A 14,135-nucleotide genomic window follows, 5' to 3' on the forward strand; every position below is an offset into this window, starting at 1 on the left:
GCCCCTCCCCCCCTCTTTTTGCCGGTGAATTTGACCTTCCGGTCGGTTTGGCCCGTGGGTTGCTGCGTGGTTTGACGTGGTGCAGTGAGGCACAACTGCAACAATTGGCATGTTTTATTCAAGTCAGGTAGGACCATGGGTGGTGTTCTCTCTTTTGTTGGTGTGTGGGTTTGTAGTGTGTGAAGTAATGAGGTGATTTTGTATTTATTTGTTAGTGATTGCAGTGTTGGTGTGGTGCTGTGGTCCAAGGCCTCCATTTAGTTTTTACTCTGCCTCTTCATTGCTTTGTTGCCTTACATCTCCACTATTTTGCTGTTCCACGGCTTTACCTCAGGTAGGAATAGTCCATTTATTTATTATTAAGAATGTTTTAGCTAGTGTATTTACTCTTTAATTATTCCGCTAGAATTGTCCCGCAGCTGCTGCTCCTATTCTTTGATCGATGTCGCGCTTCATATCATTGGTATGTCCTGAGATTTTTTTTTATTGCTAGATTATCCTGGTCGAGAGTAGTGTGTAATTAATATTTGTATTTTTTTTAGATGTGGGCCGAGTAAATCTCGGGTACAGGAGGTTAATGTCCCTCTGCTGCTCCTTCTTCTGTGGTGCTGCTGTTTTTCTTATGTTTTTGGTTTCGTTTTTTTCTCTTCTGCTCCATATTTTGGGGAAGCGGTATATCTTTTTAAGGTGCTACTTGAAGACTAGTTGTTAATTTGCTATTCCCTTGGTTATTTATTTGTTTTTGGGTAGTTGTTTGTTTACTTTTTTTTTTTTTTTTTTTGCCCAGACGTGGGTTATCTCCTTTGGAGATTTCCGTTTTTTTTGTGTTAAGGTTATTTATTTATTTTTTCTGACTCTTGTGTTGGGTTTTTTGTTTCTATTTTTCGAAATTCGTTAGATTATATTTTTGTTAATATTTTGGGCTTAGTTTAGTTAATTATTTCTTTATTTATCTGTGTATTTTTTTTAGTTTAATTATTCTTTATTTTCTTTGAAGCGCAGGCCTTATTTTGGTTTGGCTTGTAGCTCTTATTTGTATCGTTTTTCCTACTGTTTAATTTTATTTTTGTTATGTGAGTGGTTTATTTGGGTATGTTTTCAGTTTTGGGTTTGTTTATTTAGTTATTCTGTTTTCTTGTGACTCTAATTGGTTTTGTTTTTTTGTTTAGGAATCTCTCTATGCTTTTTCTTTTTCAATAAATTGCGGTGGTAGCTAACTTTCTAGTTTCCAGTCCCTAATATGGGATCATTTTCCATGCTTTTTTAGACAAGTGTTGATTTAATTTAACAGCTGCAGCTAAGTATTTTTATAGTTTTAGATAGCTATTGGAGTTTTTGAAATGAATGTTGACATGAAATAAAAGTATTTTCTGAAAATAAAAAAACTGACTTGTGGAAAACATGTCTCTGTCTTAGACAAAGGAACCTGAGTTTTTCTTGTGGCTAGAATTACTAATTATTTCCGGAGGTGAAATTCCTTGGGTGGCGTAGTCGATGATTAAAGGGTAATTTTATATAACCCTATTTTAGTGTGCATTATCCCTTTTGTAATGAACGTCACAGTAGGACCCAGTAGCAGTGTAGCTAAAAGTGCAGTAGTAGGACCCAGTAGCAGTGGAGCTCACAGAGCGGCAGTAGGACCCAGCAGTGTTGGTACCTAACAGAGTGGCAGAAGGACCCAGTAGCAGTGTAGCTAACAGAGTGGCAATAGGACGCAGTAGCAGTGTAGCTAGTAAGAGAGGCAGTAGGACCCAGCGGTGTTAGTAGCTAGTAGAGTGGCAGTAGGACCCAGCAGTGTTGGTAGCTAACAGAGCGGCAGTAGGACCCAGCAGTGTTGGTAGCTAACAGAGCGGCAGTAGGACCCAGCAGTGTTGGTAGCTAACAGAGCGGCAGTAGGACCCAGCAGTGTCGGTAGCTAACAGAGCGGCATTAGGACGCAGCAGTCTTGGTAGCTAGTAAGAGAGGCAGTAGGACCCAGCGGTGTTAGTAGCTAGTAGAGCGGCAGTAGAACCCAGCAGTGTTGGTAGCTAACAGAGCGGCAGTAGGACCCAGCAATGTTGGTAGCTAACAGAGCGGCAGTAGGACCCAGCAGTGTTGGTAGCTAATAGAGTGGCAGTAGGACCCAGCAGTGTTGGTAGCTAACAGAGCGGCAGTAGGACCCAGCAGTGTTGATGGCTAATAGAGCGGCAGTAGGACCCAGCAGTGTTGGTAGCTCTGGCAGCAGGTCACTATTTTTAGGCGTGATCTTGTAACCCACGTTGTGTGCATACAGGGGGAAATGTGATGCCTTTCCTGCCTGTTTGGACGTGGTGCAGGTTTTCAACCCTCTTTTCCTGCCTCTGCAGTGGCTGAAGGGTTCGTGAGTGTTTACACACGCTGTGTAATGTTGTTACTTATGTGGTTGTAATATCGCTTCTCTTTTAGTCCACTGTCTGTTTCATTGTTTCCGTGTTATCTTTAAACTTACAGCTCTGTGGAGCACCGTGGTAAAGCTGGCTTGCTTTCAGCGGTTCTGACTTCTGTCAGCTCTCGCTCTGAAACGCAGTCACGCCCAGCTGCAAATACCGGCGTGTTTCCTTTGCCCTGGTTGCCTGGACGTCATTCTTGACTGTTATGCATTTCTTGTCTAAAGCTTGACAGTGACTGAATGAAACCAGGTTCAAACTGTCTTCATCATCATCATCACCACTTTCGTTCATAGGGTTGTTATACGTCATATGCTGTCTGACAGAGCTCGGTGTGAATGACTCTCCATACAGCTCTGTCACACTGAAGCCTCTGACTTCACTGCATTAAACGAAACAAGCTGACAGAGAGGCTCAGATCAGGTTGATAAACACAGCCCTGTTTGATCTGTCAGTCATTCACGGGGTCTCTGCACCATAAAGAGAGAAGCAGATCAAATCAGACTTTGGAGATTCACAAACCCTGTGAACAGCCTTGCACTCTCACTGTCTGTTCTGTAAAAACTTGGTCATATTTGATAGTTTAATTCAGGGCCATTATCCATTATCACTTGCTCTAAAATACTGACATATATGGGACTTTGACTGTGGAAAACTATTTTAGATGTAAAATACTTGCTTAACTAATTAGTGCGGGTCTATTCACATTTTCATTTGTGATAATAGAGTGTTTTGGTTGTTTGGCCAAATGCTGTTAATGCAGTGCATTTATCTTTAATAACTAAGCAAGTAAAGAGATGAAAGGAGACACAGATTAACTCATTTTATTAATGAACTACAACCCCAATTCAAATTATGTTGGGACGTTGTGTAAAACATAAATAAAAACAGAATACGATGATTTGCAAATCCTTTTCAACCTACATTCAGCTGAATACACTACAAAGACGAGATATTTAATGTTCAAACGGATAAACTTTAATGCTTTTTACAAATATTCACTCATTTTGAATTTGATCCCTGCTATTACGAATGGGGACCTGGTAAATGCTGTTTGGTATTTTAATGTGTAAGTCTAAGAGTTCCTAAATCAACTTTCATCTCTTGTTAGGCTTGGGCTGTTTTTTATGCCTTTCAGAGGTTTCACCGAGGTATACAATGGTCATCTCATCAAGGTTTATTTCAAAATAAAAAGAAGTATTACGCAATTTATAAGCCATCAAATAAATGTCGAATCATCTATCAATTTATTGATAAATGTTAAAAAAAAAGTTTAGTGACAGCTGAACAGAAGCGTGTGGTGTGCGGAGAAAGTGTGGTTCTGGTACTTGTGGCTGAGCTCATTTGGTGTTTTTTCTGGCTCTGATTTCCCCCTTTTTTCTGTTAGTGCCATCTATCAGGAGTCTCCCACACCACCAATTAGTGTGGATGAAATATGTTTATTCATGCCTTCAGATGTGAAACAGAAATCTGACGTCTTAATTTGACCGTATTACTGCCCAACCCCAGTGTCTTTTACATTTTCCTTTTGAACCTGTTGATATACTTAAGTAAAAGCTGTGCTGAAGTTTCTTACTTTTCATTGGTTCATAAGTTCATGTATTTGCTTATTTATTTTGACTTGTCACTGCGGGTGGAGCGTTGAGCCTCGAGCCTCAGGTTCCAGTGAGTATCCCTTATAAGCTTAGGATCTACTGAAAGTGGTATTAGTCATATGAGGATGTTTGTGGCTTTGAACATGTTATAACTAGTTTAACTTGAACTGATTTGGCTTGATTTTTGGGGAAAAGGTTTTTTTGCTCACTGACTGATGAACTTTGCTGAAACATGAGGAAGAGTGTAGCTAGCCCTCAGTAGGTGGCAGTAATGCACCACAGCCTGCCAACCGTCCTTCATCCAAAAGAAGAAGACCTGGGGCCCAGCAGAGGGAGGGGCTACAGAAACAAGAGTAGTCTACAACAAGCTCACGATCTGACAGTGAGTGTGATCATCACCCTGTGTTTGTTTTCTGTGTCTAAGTAGATCTCAGAGAGAAATCCAGGGTAACTTCTACATGATGGAGCTTCAGCACTCCAGCAGTGGAGGAGGAACCTCTGATCCACCGTGAGTAACTTTATCAGCACTTTTTATATAAAGATGGAAATTTTAAAATGTATTACAATAAAACACTATTTGAAACTGAACAATATTTCTTTAACACTTCACTCTCATCATGCTTTCAGGTTAAAGCATGCAAGATCTCCAGAACCCAGCTGTGTGTCTGTGAAGACTGACTGGTCCATGCCTGAGCCTCCTGCATTCAGCAGAGGAGGAGAACCCAGCTGTGTGTCTATGAAGTCTGACTGGTCCATACCTGAGCCTCCTGCATTCAGCAAAGAAGGAGGAGAACCCAGCTGTGTGTCTATGAAGACTGACTGGTCCATGCCTGAGCCTCCTGCATTCAGGAGAGGAGGAGGAGAACCCAGCTGTGTGTCTGTGAAGACTGACTGGTCCATGCCTGAGCCTCCTGCATTCAGCAAAGAAGGAGGAGAACCCAGCTGTGTGTCTGTGAAGACTGGCTGGTCCATGCCTGAGCCTCCTGCATTCAGGAGAGGAGGAGGAGAACCCAGCTGTGTGTCTGTGAAGACTGACTGGTCCATGCCTGAGCCTCCTGCATTCAGGAGAGGAGGAGGAGGAGAACCCAGCTGTGTGTCTATGAAGACTGATTGGTCCATGCCTGAGCCTTCTGCATTCAGGAGAGGACCTGTTCCCTCTGACCCAGAGTGAGTAATTCTCCTTCACTATGACACTCAATGGTGAACAGTTAAAGAAATCAAGCGTAGGCCACAATCTCAAATCGCCTGCTGTTATCAGCTGCTATGCTTACAATTAGTTGAGGCACAAAGTGGTCCTGGTTGAACTTAACCCTGAGAACCCTAAAATTTTGGGGAATTTTTAAATTAATTAATTTATTTCTATTTTTATATTTTGTGCAGTTGCAGTTAAATTATTCACATGAGAGAGTCACACATGCCATGTCTTATTTTCAGGAGACCTTGGGCTACACAGATACGTAATTGTTTGACATGTAAATGCTAAATGAATTGATATCTTTAGGAATTTGGGTCGTTTTTGATCAAAAATTTACCGAGCAACCGCAAGATTTTGTGTATTTCTTCAAGTACAGATCTTGAAAACAAGTAGCACCTCAGATACCTTTTCAGAAATGGTTAGTCTGGAGTGTCTCTGAGCTGGAAGTGCAATAATGTTGATGGTGATTTATTCTGCTGGTTATCATGAGTAAAAATAAACAATTGGCAGACGTGATGTTTATTGATCTTCTGTCCTCTTGGATTCAGACTCAGTGCTAAAACTCTGATATACAGCAAGACCGGATTTATTTTTAATTACAAACTGAGCTGTGTATTTAATAGCAGATTTTTAATAATCCATGGAGTCTCTCTGGACACACACAGGGTAAGTCCTGAAGGTCAAAGTGATGTGTGTCGCTGTTCTTAAACCTTTTGTTGCCAAATGAAGGCTAAAGCAGAGAGCTAATAGCAGGTCTTACAGTGGTTATGGCTGTGTTTGTGCTGTATTTCTGGGTTGTGGGGTGTTGGAGCCGGTTCCTCTGAGTGTTCTGGTGTGAATCACGTCGCTGTTTTTAACCTTTTTAGTTTGTAATATAAAGGCCAAAAGCAGAGAAGTAATATAACAGTAGGTTTTGGGTGAATTTGGTGCTGAATATCTGGCTGATGGACGATCACAGCTGGATGAAGTCACTCTGTATTGTAATGGCCGAGTCTGATGAGGCTTCTGATTGTGAATCATATCGCTGTTTTAACCCTTTGTTGGAATAAAGCAGAGCAATATTATCAGGATTTTGGTTGATTTGCTGAGCCAAATTAGTCAGTTTTGCTGATCTCACAGCTCGATGTTAATTATTAATGAATAATTAGTTGGGGGCAGGTCTGCTGAATGCACTGATATGTGTATCGTGTCCGTGGCTTAAAATGTTCTGAAGTTATGAAGACTACAAGTGACCTACCATTTTGTCCTAAGGCTTAAAATGTAAGGCACACAGATTTCTTGTTCTTCCCTGACTGTGACATTAAATCTCAGCAGTGGAGAAGGACAGTCCAGCATATGCAAAGCAGAATATTTGTTATTGTAATGTTAGTTGACTAGGCTGGTTGGTAGGATCCATGAGCAGGGTTTATTGTGACAGACAAAGGTCCAAAAACAGATTCAGGGTGGGGCAGAACAGAGGGTCAGAGGCCAAAAAGACAAAAAATCCAAGCCAAAGTCCAAAACTCAGAGTCAAAAACGGGCTAGCCAAGATTTACATATATAAAACATACAGTCAAACCATTATAAAGATATTATAAAATATTTTGTGGTGTTACAGCCTGTGAACTATTTGTCTGGGGTCTACTGAGGTCACAGCATTAAAAATAGAAAAAAAGACATAGATCCATGTTTCAAAGCTTCGGGTCTTGTGGTTTCATTTGTTCATTTCTTTACTGCTTACTTTTTTATTCAGCACAGGAAAGAAGTTGGGGGGGGGGGGGGGGGGTCTAATGTCAAATTAATAAGCAAAACTTAAATCTAACTAGAGGAGGTAAAAACGCTAACGGATCACAAGAAAAAAAAAGAAAAAAGTAAGAAAGAGAGAGAAAGAAGAGAAAGAATAAAACAAACATACGCCATAGGGACGTAACAGCAGCCCATTCAGAATGTCTTAGTTGTTAAATATGTGAAAACACTTCGGTACTCTGAGTGTCATATTTTGGTAAGTAAGTAATCTCAGCTGCCCAGCAGTGCCTGAATGCGTATGTGCTCACTCAGCGTTTGGAACAGTTTGTTTCTTAATGAAAGACATGAAGTTCATCATGGGAACCTGAGTCAGACCTGTAGAAGGAGCTTTTCAGTTAGATACAAATGACTTTAAAGTATAATTCAGTTATAACTACATTAAAATATTACATGACAAAGTAGTTTCATCAGTCATCTTTGTTGTAAGCTGTTATTATGGTTATTTGTGCTGATGTTTCTGTTACTGTGTTTAATCCCTTCAGGCTGAGCTCCACAGGACCTGCACTGCAGATAAACCTTTTGTTGGAGGAAACTGGAGACCTGAATCAGGATTCTTACCAACCAGTGGATGAGGTTCTACACAGAGTCTTACAGAGACACAAAACCAGCATGAAGAACAAGTACGAGAGCTTATTTGAGGGAATCAGAACAGGAGAGAATAAAACCCTCCTGAAAAGGGTTTACACTCAGCTCTACATCATAGAGGGAGAGAGAGAAGGAGTGAATGAAGAACATGAGGTTCTACAGATGGAGAAAACACCCGGGAGACGTTCCCAAGACTCTCCAATCGACTGCTCAGACATCTTTCAACCTCTACAAGGTCCTGAAGGAGAAACACGAGAAGAGAACATTAGAGCTGTGGAGGCTGACAGTCTCAGACACAGAGAAAGAGAAGATCACAGACCAGAAGAGCAGAAGCTCAGAACAGTTCTGACTAAAGGCATCGCCGGAATTGGAAAAACTGTCTCAGTGCAGAAGTTCATTCTGGACTGGGCTGAAGGAAAAGCCAATCAGGATGTAGAGCTCATGATTGTGCTTCCATTCCGGGAGCTGAACCTGATTAAAGATGATCGATACAGTCTTCATGGACTTCTGTGTGCCTTCCATCCTGAGCTCAAAGATCTGGACCCAGAGATTTATGATCAGATCAAAGCTGTGTTTATATTTGATGGTCTGGATGAAAGCAGAATTCGACTGGACTTTGAAGAGTGTGAGAAAGTATTTGACATCACCATGACATCATCAGTGGGTGTGTTGATGACCAACCTCATCAAAGGAGAGCTACTTTCCTCTGCTGTGATCTGGATCACCTCCCGACCAGCAGCAGTCAATCAGATCCCTCCTAAATACATCAACCGTCTCACAGAGATTCAGGGATTCAGTGACCCACAGAAGGAAGAGTACTTTAGGAAGAGGATCACTGATGAAGACCAAGCCAAGAGAATCATCTCCCACATTAAGGCAGCAAGGAGCCTCCACATCATGTGCCACATTCCAGTCTTCTGCTGGATCTCAGCCACTGTTCTTCAGCAGATCATCAAACAGCATCGTACAGAAATTCCTAAAACTCTGACTGAAATGTACTCGCACTTCCTGCTCACTCAGACCAACATGAAGAACGAGAAGTATGAGGCGAAAGATGAGAGAGACCCAAAGAACCTGCTGGAGTCCAATAGAACCATTCTTCTGAAACTGGCTGAACTGGCTTTCAAACAGCTGATGAAGGGCAATGTGATGTTCTATGAAGAGGACCTGAGAGAGAGCAGCATTGATGTCACTGAGGCCTCAGTGTGTTCTGGCATTTTCACTGAGATCTTTAGGGAGGAATGTGTGCTTTACCAGAGGAAGGTCTACTGCTTTGTTCATCTGAGCTTTCAGGAGTTCCTGGCTGCTGTTTATGTGTTTCTCTGTTATGAGAACAAGAAGATAGAACCACTGCAGATACTCAACCCATCAAACAGAAGGTGGTCTAAGAATGATTCACTGAATGAGTTGTTAATTGGAGCATTGATTAAAGCAGTAAGGAGTCAGAATGGACACCTGGATCTTTTTCTCCGTTTCCTTCTGGGCATCTCATTGGAGTCCAATCAGAGACGCTTACAGGGTCTACTGACCGCAACACAGTGCAGCTCAGAGGAAATCATAGAGTGCATCAAGAGCGTAATCAAAAAAGATGTTGATGAACAGTATCGCATCTCCACTGAGAGATCCATCAATCTGTTCCTCTGTCTGTTTGAGATGAATGATCAGTCAGTATCCAGAGAGCTTCAGGAGTATCTAACCTCAGAGAAACGCTCAGAGAAGAAACTCTCTCCTGGACAGTGTTCAGCACTAGCCTATATGCTCTTGAGCTCAGGGGAGGTTCTGGATGAGCTGGACCTGAAGAAGTACAATACATCACAGGAGGGTTATAGGAGACTGATCCCAGTTCTGACTGTCTGCAGGAAAGCTCGGTGAGTGTTTGTTACATCTACATGAATAAAACAAATACTATAATATTTGAAAATTGATCAGTTAAAATGTATTATATATAACAATAAATATAAATATATGTTTAGTAATTTAGTAAGTGTTTCTAATAAAGTGAAAAATTAGTGGAAGTATAGTGTTGGTGTTTTGTGATAAATTGGACAGTGAGTATACGCCATATGCCATATATGTCAAAATTCATGGGATACTAGTATGAAAATTGATTATGAAGTGGCTTTACCTCAAGGGATGGCTTGGGAACGCTCACACTTGTTTTAAGTTGAGGCGTCGTCTGGTGAGTGAGGTTGAACACTGGCTAGCTTGCTTATGGCAAGACGATGCAAATGATCAGAGTTTGCATGAGGCCTGGTAGCAGGTACCAGACAGATGGGAAAGTCCATTTCCAAAGCTGTGCAGGCATTTAACATCCCTCAATCCACAGTGTCATGTGTGTATGAGGAATATGTCATAGAAAGTATTACCACTCAGTGGCCGCACATAGGTTCTTAACAATGGTGACTGCAGGCATCTGGCTAGAACTGTCCGTGCGAACAGACAAGTGACTGTCAAATCACATCCACATTTAATTCAGGAGGCCGCACTCACATCCTGCAGGTCAGTGCAGCGTACATCAGCTTTCATGTTTTGTTTCAAGATGTCGCTGGTTTGGAGCTCCGTTGTGTTTTGTTTGGGTTTGTTTGTTTGGGCTGTTCTATGTGAACCAGTCTCACTCACATATAGCGCAGAAGATGTGCTGAACATCAGGCAGTCCATGCCACAAGGAATTTTTCCTGACTTTTCTCTTTCTGCCTGGTTTTTGGACATTCTGGTGAGCAGAGCGGCTGCTCTCTACAGGAGGCGCAGACGCCGGCGGACGCGTAGATGCGGGAGGCGCGCTGGAGTGCTGGTTAAACTTCAGCAGTGTGGGCTTCGCACTCCGCTCCCCAGCATTCACATGGCGAATGTTCACTCCTTGGGGAATAAATTGGATGAGCTTTCCCTTCTAAACAGGACCAACAAGGACTTTTCTCTCTCTGCTGCGCTGTGCTTCACTGAGTCGACCCTGGAGCGCGCTCTAGCTCCACGGCTTTAACCTCTACAGAGCGGACCGCTCCACGGAGCTCTCGGGCAAGAAGAAAGGCAGTGGAATCTGCTTTTACATCAACCAAGGCTGGTGTACAGATGTCACACTGTTAAAGAAAACATGCAGCTCTAACCTGGAAACACTTTTTATAAACTGTAAACCATTTTACACTCCGATGGAGTTTATGTCTATCGTACTCACAGGAGTCTATATTCCACCCCAGGCAGGCAGGAGGCTCTGCACACTCTCGCGGACCAGATCACCAGCATGGAGCTCAAACACACAGACTCTGTTTTCATCATTTTAGGGGACTTCAACAGAGCACAATTTACCAGCGAACTGCCTAAATACAGACTGCATGTTGCCTGCCCCACCAGGGAGAGCAACATTTTAGACCACTGCTACACTGTGTTAAGAGGCCTATCACCTTGTCCCCGTGCTTCTCTGGGCCTCTCTGATCACTCACTAATCCACCTCCTTCCAACCAATAGGCAGAAGCTCAAGTGTGCCAAACCTGTAGTCAGCTCTGTGAAGAGGTGGACCATCGAGGCTAAAGAAAGACTTCAGGACTGCGTGGAATTAACAGATTGGAGTGTGTTTGAGGAGCTACAGGAAGTCTGGATGAATATACGGATACTGTGACATCCTACATCAGCTTTTGTGAAGACATCTGTGTTCCCACCAGGACTTGCATAAAATATAACAACGGCAAACCCTGGACATGGATCTGAAGTGGGACAGCAACATCAGCTCCATCATCAAGTGAGCCCAGCAGAGATGTACTTCCTGTGTCAGCTGAGGAAGTTCAACCTGCCCCAGGAGCTGATGGTGCGGTTCTACACAGCCATCATAGAGTATGTCATCCCCACATCCATCACAGCGTGGGGCAGCTCAGCCACTGAGCATGACCTCCACAGGCTGCAACACATCATCAGGTCTGCAGAGGGGTCAATTGGGGTTGAGATGTTAGTGAGTGATGGTAGGAATGCAGATTTTATTTTATTTTGTTGTATTTATTTTATCTTATTACCTACATGTGAATGTCTGTCTCATACTGCGCTCTGTGAGCTCCTGTAACCAAAACCAAGTTCCTTGTATGGGCAGCAGACCTGGCCAATAAAGCTTGGTTCTGATTCTGATTCTGATATGAGAGGAGGAGACCTACTAGAGTGCCTCTGTTAACATATTAGCATATAAACACCTCAGTCTTAATCTGTAATCAAAATGTGTTCAATTGGCAAAAAATGCATGTAAACACAGACAGTGTGCTGCCCAGAACGTAATCAGGATGCAAAAAAGGTATCTGTATTCCATTACAGGTACATTATAAAAAAACAGAGTGATTATCAGCAGGATTACATTAAAATGCAAACTCTTTCACCAAAATTAGCTGTTTTAATGTTAAATATGCCACATGAGTAGTATAGATTTTAATTTGGGGTTAAGGGGGAAGGCATTGCTGCTGCTAAGAGAGAATTCTAAAGACATTCCTGCCCAGACACACATCATAGTGTTTTATTCAGCCAATCCATAGGATTTTTAAAAGTATTTTATTTTTATTGGCAGAACTGAGATCTGCAACATTTGCCTAAAGATATTTAAATCAGGCATTTAACCTGTATTTCCATAACGCCAGATTCTACAGCAACAGACTGATCTGATCAGGCAGTAAACTAGTTATTCTCGTTTGTTGCTCCATAAAATTCTACAGTTTGACTGGTTATAAATCAAGCTTTTGAAAACCTTAACCTGAGAGGTTGTAACTAATAGTCTGAAATGTGAAAAAAGAGTGAATGAAGTCTTGTAAGTGGCAAAGTTAGTTCCATTTTCACATGTATGGTTTCAATGGTTTTCAGAAGATGCAAGCAAAATGTAAATATGTATAAATCATGCGTTATCATTATTTGTGTCTATTTAAACTCGTAGGATCCTTAATGCCTATTTAACCGCATAAGATTTCTATGGACTGAACCAACTAAGAGCTGATTAGAGGGCATCTAAAAATTACAATCTTCAAAGTCCAAGCACAACGCACGGACATAACCTTATGATCCAGTACAGCCTTTAACAGATAGTACACACATGATGGCCAGTCAGACTTTTTAGTATATTTTATATTTATGATTATTATTGATGAGGGGTCTCAAAAGTCTCAAAAATGTTTCTGTTTTAGTTTCTAATGTTTAATAAATAAGGCAAATAAGGAAAAGTCTCAGGACAGCAGTATAGTTTTTAAGTATACAGCATTCGAATCTGCTGGATCATTCTACAGTGATTACCTGTTCCCCTGTGCTATAGTCTCAGAGATTTAAGTGTCAGTGTCCTGATTTTTAAAATAATCAGTTTTAAAAAACAGTTGACCTCAGCAGTGAGTTTATCACAATATACAGTAGAATAAATTCATATTCATAATTCAGATAAACAAAAAAACAATAAAAAGTAACAAGAATTTCTCGGGTCCATATTTTTCCTGGACACCTTCACAGCCGCCACAGAGACTCGTTAATATCATCAATTACATCATGAGCTCAATTTACTGAAGCACTGATTGGTCAAACCAGGAGCTGCTTTTTATATATATATATATATATATATATATATATATATATATATATATATATATATATATATATAAACAAATAATTCAAATGAATTCATTTAAAAAGTATTCTATAAATTTTGTTTATTCAAATATTAACTCGTTTCTCAGCAAATAAACACAAACCACACAAATAAGTAGATTTTGAAAATGTGTCTTGGGTGCCTAAGACTTTCATACAGTACTGTACATGTCTAACCTCAAACAAATTATACTGTTAAAAAAATGTGTAATCGGTCATGTTTATACTTAAATACTAAAAACATAATTTTATACATTAATATTTTCATATATTAGTTTTGGCTGTTTTGATAAAAGTGAAAACAGTGACTTTATGTGTGCCACAGTATTTAAGTCACCTGTAATCGATCATTCTGTTTCACACAACAGTGTTTTTGTGTTTGATGTGCTACTGAGGCATGCTGAATGGCAGAATTAACTGCTAAGAGAATGAAATTCATGGTTCTCGACGGAACACTTCTAGACCGTGCAAAGGCAATGCATCAGCAGTGAGGTAAGCCATCATCAGACAGCTGGGAAGGAACACTGCCTTGCATTCAGAAAACACTGTAAGGCATGCAGCACTTACAACTGTTTTGTTAGGATCGTCCTGAAAAGGAAAAAAAGCAATCAGAAATCAAGTTACATGCAGATGATCACACTAGGCTGGATTCAAACCTAGCTTTGAGCAAAGAGCTATATATCCCTGCATTGGCTCAATGCAAGCAAAAGGTAAAAAGTGGTATGTCAAATTACAGATACAGCACACATCTCAGCAGTGCCAGCTAGACACTGGCATCACAAGTGGTATAATGAGCTTTAAAGATAAAATGAGACTTGCACACAAAAAGCTTCATTACTCCCGAGCAACACTATATTCTAGGCAGTCCATGCCCTCGCTTGGAGTGTTTGCAATGGCGTGTATTGTGCATGGCAAAATGCACAAATTGGAATTCGAAGTAGTCGAGATAGACCAACTCTTTCAGGGTCCACGTGTGAACAC

The 14,135-nt window shown here is 41.1% G+C and overlaps 1 protein-coding gene and 1 pseudogene across 1 annotated transcript; one reads left to right on the forward strand and one right to left on the reverse strand.

Moving 5' to 3' along the window:
- LOC108413175 overlaps positions 1–14,135 on the reverse strand; it is a 250,452-nt pseudogene that overhangs the window by 59,800 nt on the left and 176,517 nt on the right.
- On the forward strand, positions 4,428–11,256 carry LOC119261545 (NLR family CARD domain-containing protein 3-like). Its single transcript, XM_037532173.1, has 4 exons — positions 4,428–4,508; positions 4,628–5,167; positions 7,463–9,433; positions 10,287–11,256. Exons 1-4 carry the CDS (start codon positions 4,459–4,461, stop codon positions 10,540–10,542), a joined length of 2,817 nt encoding a protein of 938 aa, XP_037388070.1. The 5' UTR covers positions 4,428–4,458; the 3' UTR covers positions 10,543–11,256.

Source organism: Pygocentrus nattereri, chromosome 2, assembly GCF_015220715.1.
Source record: "Pygocentrus nattereri isolate fPygNat1 chromosome 2, fPygNat1.pri, whole genome shotgun sequence".
Classification (NCBI taxonomy): Eukaryota; Metazoa; Chordata; class Actinopteri; order Characiformes; family Serrasalmidae; genus Pygocentrus; species Pygocentrus nattereri.

Coding starts and splice junctions, on each gene's coding strand:
- LOC119261545 (XM_037532173.1), top strand. CDS start 4,459: ATGATGGAGCTTCAGCACTCCAGCAGTGGAGGAGGAACCTCTGATCCA. Junction 5,168..7,462: donor CCTGTTCCCTCTGACCCAGA/GTGAGTAATTCT, acceptor TAATCCCTTCAG/GCTGAGCTCCACAGGACCTG. Junction 9,434..10,286: donor ACTGTCTGCAGGAAAGCTCG/GTGAGTGTTTGT, acceptor TCTGGTGAGCAG/AGCGGCTGCTCTCTACAGGA.